The sequence below is a fragment of the Macrosteles quadrilineatus genome, unplaced genomic scaffold (assembly GCF_028750875.1).
Source record: "Macrosteles quadrilineatus isolate MER2022 unplaced genomic scaffold, UCM_ALF_1.0 Scaffold_2__2_contigs__length_208266976, whole genome shotgun sequence".
Lineage (NCBI taxonomy): Eukaryota > Metazoa > Arthropoda > Insecta > Hemiptera > Cicadellidae > Macrosteles > Macrosteles quadrilineatus.
In genome coordinates, this window is record NW_026542595.1 from 190313257 (window position 1) to 190322695 (window position 9439).

General features: G+C 34.0%; 1 protein-coding gene across 1 annotated transcript in view; it reads left to right on the forward strand.

The window, feature by feature from the left end:
* The window catches only part of LOC128985579 (glycogen phosphorylase), a 31873-nt gene extending 23812 nt beyond the window's left edge, over positions 1-8061 (forward strand). Inside the window, exons 12-16 of the mRNA XM_054405193.1 lie at positions 1644-1769; positions 2520-2741; positions 4149-4411; positions 5794-5860; positions 7206-8061. Coding sequence (XP_054261168.1) covers positions 1644-1769; positions 2520-2741; positions 4149-4411; positions 5794-5860; positions 7206-7364 — 837 coding nt within the window. The 3' untranslated portion in view covers positions 7365-8061. The remainder of the gene's footprint in view (positions 1-1643; positions 1770-2519; positions 2742-4148; positions 4412-5793; positions 5861-7205) is intronic.
* Positions 8062-9439: the final 1378 nt, after the last annotated feature.

Consider the following 9439-nt stretch of genomic DNA (forward strand, 5'->3'; position numbering starts at 1 on the left):
AGTCTGACTATTCTCCATAAACATTTCGCTTCTTAAAGGGTTTGTATTCATTTATCTTACTCAGCCTCTTACTCTACATCCCTATTTATTTTATCCGCCTTTGACCTCCTCACCTATATCACCGTCAATTGCATTTTCCTAGAATAATTCCTTCTTTTATTCTTCTCTAATGTTCAAACAATTTTAGTCTTGATTTTTCCACCCTCCCTCTTAAGCGGTCATCAACTACCCCTCCTGTGATCTTATATATCTTATATCCTAACTCTTATCTCACCATAATTACTCTTAATAGTCCTGACAATCCCACTCATCCATGTATCATCCATCATCTGTCGTGGTAAATCCCCACTACTCTAGACTAGGACTTTGGTCCTCTTCAGCCTTCGATAGTGTAGACATTTCACTGACGCCGAGTGTGTTGCTAAATAGTTATTTGTGCAACTAGTGAGAAAAGTGAGCAATTGACTCACTCGAGAGAAATCCTTACTCACGAGCCGTAGGCGAGTGAGGAATGGTTTCTCGAGTGAGGCAATTGTACTTTGAACTCGAGTTGCACATTATACTTTTCCTACAGTTACCTAACAATGTACATGTTCTCTCACTGATTTGAGAAACCAAAGTGTCCAATTTGCTCATCAGTGAGACAATGTTAACATTGTCTCACTCTAATTACTTTGTCTCACTCCAGATTTGCAACGTGAAGGCACGAAATAGTGAGCGCGTAACATGCAGGCAACGTCGTATGCGCGCGAAATACGTTGGCAGCACTGGCTGTAAATCAGCTGGTCAGCTGTTGTATTTGTCACTTCACATTAAATGTTATATTAAAAGTTCACTTCTGTGTAAAAATAGGTTATGTTTCTTCACCAATTTATTTGTTTTATGGTAACTGTAGGAAAAGTATAATGTGCAACTCGTGTTCAAAGTACAATTGCCTCACTCGAGAAACCATTCCTCACTCGCCTACGGCTCGTGAGTAAGGATTTCTCTCGAGTGAGTCAATTGCTCACTTTTCTCACTAGTTGCACAAATAACTATTTTCTACAGTTACCATAAAATAAATAAATTGGTGAAGAAACATAACCTATTTTTACACAGAAGTGAACTTTTAATATAACATTTAATGTGAAGTGACAAATGCAACAGTACAACAGCTGACCAGCTGATTTACAGCCAGTGCTGCCAACGTATTTCACGCGCATACGACGTTGCCTGCATGTTACGCGCTCACTATTTCGTGCCTTCACGTTGAAAATCTGGAGTGAGACAAAGTAATTAGAGTGAGACAATGTTAACATTGTCTCACTGATGAGCGAATTGGCCACTTTACTTTCTCAAATCAGTGAGAAAACATGTACATTGTTAGGTAACTGTAGGAAAAAGTCATTATACATATATCAGTAGTAAGTGACCTCTCACAGCTACTGTTGAATGATAAGTTGTAACCTACCCTGTACTTTTATACATTCCTGTACATTCCGTACTTTCGCCCAAGTAACTTTAATTTCAAAACAGGTTTCAGTTTTATGAAGCCCAAACACCAACTTAATCATTATTTTATTATCATCTAAAGTTCTATAGTTACTACCTTAATCTTCTCCTAATTTCTACATAAGCCCTAATAAGCACTTTGGTCTTCACAGGTCAAGAGGATACACGAGTACAAACGTCAACTGCTCAACTGTCTCCACATCATCACCATGTACAACAGGATCAAGAAGAACCCCACTGGCAACTTTGTACCCAGAACTGTCATGGTCGGTGGAAAGGTAATCAATAGAATTTTAATTTTTTTTGTGATACACCACAGTTAATCATCCCTATATGTAGTCCAAGTATGTTTATTTTGCAAACTGCCGTAGCTGTTTATAATTTCATAATTTTTGTAAGTAGCCTAACAGTTTTGTTCTTTGTTTGAAGTTAGTTTAGGGCGATGACGAGTTTATGTTATTTAAGGGACTAATGCCTACATTTACCAACACATTTAGCTAACAGTTTTCACAATTTTCAATATCTAAAATCTGATCCTGTCCTCAGGTACTTAACGTAAACATAACAAGATAACAAGACTAGGACAAACATTACAAGATTAGTAAACAGTAGTCAACATTTTACATAATATGCTGAAAGAAAACAATAGTTGAAATTAGTAGTTCATCATGGACACAGGTGGCTCAAGCAAGACTGAGACTCCATAGCAATTTGGCTTTAGCTATGTGATAGTTCCAACACCCTCTTGGCCTAGAGCCTAGTGTCTTGGGACGTGAAGCTAAAAAGAAAATATTGAGAAATGTGCAAAAAAAGTATATTTTTATTTATTTTTTGACACATCTCTTACTGTTTGAAATCTTAAATTCAACACTAAAACATTATTCCTCCCATTACTTAGCCTACCCTTTTGGATCTCACAAATACCTTCACCGCTGTCTGCCCATCCTGTTATACAATGTCTAATGTCGTTTAATGTCCTTTCCCTACAACAAAAAGTACACGATTCATTGAAATTTATCTTTCTTCAGGCAGCACCAGGCTACTACATGGCCAAGAAGATCATCAAGCTGATCTGTGCGGTTGGCAACGTGGTCAACAATGACCCCGTGGTCGGTGACAAACTCAAGATCATCTACCTGGAGAACTACCGAGTCACTCTGGCAGAGAAGATCATCCCAGCAGCTGACCTTAGTCAACAAATCTCCACCGCGGGAACTGAGGCCTCAGGCACTGGCAACATGAAGTTCATGGTGAGTCCACGGTGTTATGTGCTGAAATTGCGTTTCGAGCTATTGCTCATTTTACTGTGAGCGAGTAGATTTATTCATGCTTTGCAATCCAGTATGACCATTAATGGAAATAATTAAGACCAATTGGTCCATTTTAGCTTTTCTTAATGTTTTCATGGAGGCAAATTTATATCAACACCCTACCCCACTTGTGAACGTTTCTGACGTGGAAAAGACCTAAGTCAAAAATAGAAACAGGAATTTCCCCATACTAACTGGGAATATGGACTAGTTTTTTTGCTAAATTTCTGCAAATTCAGTTCAACGATTATTGTGCAATGAAAACATCAATAACTTTTTTCATCAATAGTTCATTATTATTTTTACCTAAGGCCGTTTTTTAAAGTAGGCTAGCCGTTTCAGTTCAGTTCTTAGAATTGAAAAGTTTCTCATAACAGCATTTTTTACTTTCATAACATCATAGTTTTACTCATAACAACACAGTAACGGACCAATGAGGTTCAAGGATTGAGAGAGAAGAAGTAAAATTGTAATGATTCAAACTTGAACTAATCAATTGTTCAGTTCAGGCCAATTTAATTGTTGAGTGGTGCAATTAATTACTATTTGGTTCAATGTTTCGTTGCATCACTGTCAGTGATTGGAAGTTATAAACGAAAACATAACCTCTGTTAGAAGTTATGAGTAGTGATTTCTAGTAATTAAAACACTGTCGTTGGTAAAGTAGTGTACGCAACTCGCGTAAATAGTGTTAACGACACTCGTAGAAGTTTTTTCTACGAGTGTCGTAACACTCTTTCTTTACGTAATCGTTGCGTAAACTACGCATTACGTATTTATGTATCGTTGCGTTATTGTTATATTGTGTTTCTAAGAAGGAAAACCTATCTGACCGATTTTTCTCTAGTTTTAAGTTCCAAAATAGAATCATTAGCCTATTTACCAAAATTCAAATGTATAGCACTCTATATGATCAAATGTTTTTTTTTTCATTTATTTATACTGTAATTAGTTATGCGTGTTTTTGTAATTGCTTTTTATCTGTTCTGAAAAAATACAGTTCAGACTTTATTTGTGTATGATTTGCACTAATGAACATTTCTTGGTAAGAAATATGTTTTGTTATGAAAGTAGATCATTAGATATGCTTCTAACAAGTTAAATAAGTGTGCAGGACTTCTGTTTGGATCCCACCAATTAACAGCCAACCTAATTAATTTAGCTAGTTAGTAACATCTTGTCTTTTTGTCATTTTTAATTTTTAGTAAAAAGAATTCAAAAGAGGTTCAATATCTCTCTGCCAAAGCATTTTTTTTTTTTTTAATCCAAAAGATTAGTTTACAATGATTATCCTAACTTTAATAATACGTAATATTGAAATAATTTGCTATCGGTTTCCCTGTGCAGTTGAACGGAGCCCTGACTATTGGCACACTAGACGGAGCCAACGTAGAGATGGCTGAGGAGATGGGTAACGACAATATCTTCATCTTCGGCATGACCGTGGACGAGGTGGATGCTCTGAAAGCCGCAGGCTACGACGCTTACAAGTACTACAACTCCAACCCCGAACTGAAACAGTGCATTGACCAGATACAGAACGGCTTCTTCAGCAGCGGCAACCCTGACGAGTTCAAGGATATCGCTGATGTGCTGCTCAAGTGGGACAGGTACTTTCAAACTTTCACTTTTGAACAAATCAATTCCTTTGTATTTTTCTCAAATCGGTTGATCTGCAGGATTGATATACACTGTGATCTTGCGATATATTGTGTCTTTTGCTCATCACTTGAGATTTTCTACATTCAGCGTCTTACTTTTTCTTAGGAAATTGAAATTGACCAGTCGGTTGGGTATTCCCAATCACTTAATTAACTTAATTACTTTACTTGGTGCCTTGTAAAAAACTAAGCTCTGTTGAGCCTGACTGCATCATACTGTACTGAGTAGATGTCTTGGTGTTTCCTCCTGTTGTAGACAATACACTATTATTAGGCAAAGTTTTTTGTTAACATTTGAATAAATATATAGGATGGAGAGGACACAGCTAACTCACCTGACGAAAGGTTGCAGACGAGTCGAAGAACACATAAAATCACACACATAATAATACTTAATATTTCGCCTCTTTCAGAGGCTTCTTCAGAAGTAGGCCTAGATGGTAGTTACAAGAACAACAGTTTCTGTTTGAAACTGGATGGTCAAGTCTCGAAATTTCGGGAAATTTTAAATCTCGTTACACGAGACGAGATTTCTTTTTGACCAAGATTTTTATCGAGACGAGAATTAAAAAAAAAAAAAAAAAAAATTAAAAACGCCTGCAGAAAGTCAATGCATTACCCGCAATACAGGAGCGTGTTGTAGTTGCGTTTCCTTTGCGAAGGCGTTCTTATTTAATTAATTCTATAAATGTAAATATTACTTTAATTATTTTAATAATATTACTTTAATAACATTTGAGAAGTTTTGTTAAGTGTAAGCAGTGTGAGGAATGTTTTATTACTATAAAAAGTCAAAACAAGTAACTATTTTATAAAAATTAATATTGCTTTTATTTTATGATTTATTTTATTTTAGGATAAGTTGAACTCTATCCTAACTGATATCGCTATGTTTCTTAATCGTAGGCATTTTTAATAAGTTAGGCGTGATTAATAAAAAAATGTTATGCTGATGTTTTTTAATAAAAGATTGTAAATATTCTTGCCTATTATCATTATTGTTGTATTTAAACAGTCATCTAACAATGTTACAAAATCAGGTAAAAATTTTGAACGTGCATTTCCCGTTGTGTATGAGAAGGGAAATCCCGTCTCGATCTCGTCTCGAAATTTTATGAGAAATAAAAAATCTCGTCTCGTCTCGTCTCGAACTAAAAATTCAATCTCGTCCATCCCTACTTGGAACACATGGAGTACAAATACACCAGAAGGACGAACACATCCGATAGATTGAATAATGATATGAAACACAAATTGGTTAAAATGAGGATTGTAAGTAAAAAAAGTTGATGACCTTTTAAACGATGCTAACGGTTTTTTCTTTGTTTCAGATTCTACCTCTTGGCTGACTACGATGACTACATCAAGTGCCAAGACAAAGTCAACGAGACCTACCTGGTAAGTGTTTTTGGGATCAAAGAAACTTTTACTTAATTTATTTTATTTATAAGAGTAAAATAAAACTTGCAATCAAATGAAAAGGTTTCAAATGAAAACTTGGTTGTGAACCAAATAATATAGAAGTAGTGAAACAAGAACAATAATTTTTTATCGTTGAAATAAAGCCAACAATTTAAATTTAGAATATTGGACAATTTTGCAAGTTTTACTCAAATTAGTTTTTGTTTGTTAAAAAAATTGTCAATTTGTATTCACAAAAGGTGGAAAAACATACAATTATAAAATAAATGTGCTAGAATGTTTATATGTGTTTGAATGTTTATTCCATAGAACCAAAGTCTAGTTTTCTCAAATGTTAACTTAGACTAGTGTGCTGAACACCTCATGTCCCACTGTAATATGTTTTACCTACGACCGTTTTTTAAAGTAGCCATTTCAGTCCAGTTCTTAGAATTGAAAAGTTTCACTTTACAGCTGTTTACTTTCATATCCGCATAGTTTAATTTCATATCCGCATAGTTTTCTCATATCCACACAGGTAACGGACCAATGAGGTTCAAGTATTGAGAGAAAAGAATTAAAATTGTAATGCTTCGAACGTCAACTAATCAGCTGATCAGTTGACCAATTTAATTGTTGATCCGACTTGTTCATGTTGATACTCGCGTACTCTTAATTAAGTTGGTGGAAGTCCAAAAATAAATGAAATATTTGCCGAATTGTACCTGATACAATATTATTTATGGTAAGAATGCTGCTAGCAATGTAATATTTAACGAAGTTTAACAAACACGTAATTACAGGAAATCAGCTGATTATACAACAAGTCGTTGCATCACTTTCAGTGGCAATGACAATACACGAAAACATAACCTCTCTAAAAAGTTATCATTAGTGATTGTTAGTTATTAAATCCAGATTGATAGTAATTAAAAAACGGTCGTAGGTAAAGTAGTGTACGCAACTCGCGTTAATAGTCTTTACGACACTCGTAGAAGTTTTTAAGGCACTCGCCAAGGCTCGTGCCTTAAATTTTCTACTCGTATCGTAAAGACTCACTTAACGCAATCGTTGCGTAAACTACCATTTCATGTTTGTTTGTGTATCTTGTGTTGGTTGATTTGGACAAGTCTTGGATTAAGATACAACATAAGGTGAGTCAATTTTACAGGAAAAATATAAAAAATTCTCTAAAATCAAAATACATACCTAGATACTTTTCCTGGTTATTTTTTTACTTTTACTTTTATCTTTTCACTATTGATACAACTTCAGTATCCAATAGTCAATGCTTTTACCTAGTACTTCCAAGTATTCTACAAAAATCAACAATTTGTTCCAGAACCAGTCCAAGTGGGTGGAGATGTGTATAAACAACATCGCCTCTTCTGGTAAGTTCTCCTCAGATCGCACCATCGAGGAGTACGCGAGGGAAATCTGGGGGGTTGAACCTTCCTGGGACAAGTTGCCAGCTCCCCATGAACCTGTAGCATCCTCCTGAACAACCAACTCAGCATATTCATCAACAAACCCCCGATAAATTTTGTATGAATTTATTTTATAAGCTGTGCAATGTGCATCACATAATTTCCCAGTCACTTTTTTAAAAACGAGTTTGAAAATGAGCTTTTAGTTATAGTCATCTATTGCTGGTTTTGTCTGTAGTCGCAAAAAAATATATAGCCTTATCGTACTGTAAGTGTACTTTAAATGGATGTCTGGTGTTCAAATCGTGCCATATTAGATTATAAACAACTAAAGTTGTACCTGAAATGTTTTTTTCATTTTTTAATTCACTCTGACCATTTCTGTCAAACCACTCATTCGGTTTTTCACTTTTGCGATTTTGTAGTTTTACATTCTTCACAGTATTTCACTTTTATATGTCTTATATGAATTTACATTTTGTGAAATTTCACGCAGAAATTATTTAGTTCATAAATATATTTCATAGTTTAGTTAATTTGTTATGAAGCTTTTGAACTAAGTGATATTTTAATTTTTAAATAATATAAAGTTTACAATATTGATTGTTAGTTTTGTGTTTTTCAAAATAAGTTACGTCCTAAACAGTTTTTAAGCACAAAGTTTTTACATACCCCATATTTTTTCTGTTTACATATATATATTAATAATATTGTTATTTGTTAAAGATATATTTTATTTAAAGTGTTTGAATGAAAATAGTACTGTAAACATCCTGCCATATTCTATACAAAAAAGTTATTTTTTATCAGTCTTAGTATATTTTAAGAGCATGTATTTTGTTATCAATAAAAGTTACTGAATTTGTTAAAAATATCTTTCTTATCCATACCTCATAAAATCATTTTTAGCCTTACAATTATTCAGTTAAATTATTGTTCGATGTTTGACAATGATTCTTGACTTACTTAGCCATTATGCAATTAATTGGTCAATAACTGATTCTCTTAAACATTTGACACATTAAAACATTTTCTCTTATATATTTGACATCCATCACAGCTAAAGACAAACTTTAATTCTCTGTCAGGTTGTTTTTAAATACAGTAGAGCCTCGATAGTTCGACACTTTGTGGACTTAGGGGGTGACAAACTATTGAAATGTCGAACTTTAGGGAGTAAATGGAGTTTAATATACAGGAAAGTAAAAATACAAGTTTAAATTTATTAAATACTAAAAAGCTTAACAATTTCACTGTTCATTAGTCTCAAGTCAACAATAAATGACAAATTAATGTTCCAGTCAGCTTATATCACAATAATAACCATTAAATACTTTACAAAATAGCTCAGTCCGTGTCGAACTACAAGAAGAGTGTCAAACTATCGAAGGTTTACTGTACTGTTTTTACTATTTATCTATTTGCAACCTTTGGTTACTTTCTTAAAAATGAGTACTATATGGTTCTTGAGTTTTTTAACGTTATTGAGCGGAGCGAAGAGAAGCGAGTGAAGCTCTTGAACTACACTCCTGCTTTTGTTTTAAAAATACTCCTCCTGAACAGCTGACGTGATCTGCACAAAATTGAGCACAGTCATAGTAACCCACCATTTGAAGGTAAATCTGAAATGGTACAAATCGGACCACAGGGCTTTTCCCTACATGTCTTTAAACTTTTAGAAATATAACATGGGCTTTATGGGTTATTCGGTTTGCCATGCAATATTTACGAGATAACAATAAATACCCCCGCCGCAGCAAACCTGCCGACTAAGCGAATTTCCATTTGTCTGGATTGATTTTCAGTTAAATATATTTTATAACATAAGGTTTAACGAGTACCTAGGTTTGCTGCTACAAGGAAACTAATAAAGTGTGTTTTTGAGTAAAATATTGATAGCTTAGTACAAAATAAATAAATTTGCCAAGTTTGATCAAAATATATCCATAAACATGCAAACTACAACATTTGACAATATTCTCCATAAGAATAACATGGGAATTTTAAATTTACAATTTTTTTAATTTTCTCCGTTACTAATAATCGAACAAAAATACTTTTATATACTAAATTATTTGTTTTTTTAAGCTCGTTAAAAAGGTCTAAAGAGAAATCGGGAAATTTTGTGTTTTGAGGGTCAAAAGTGAGA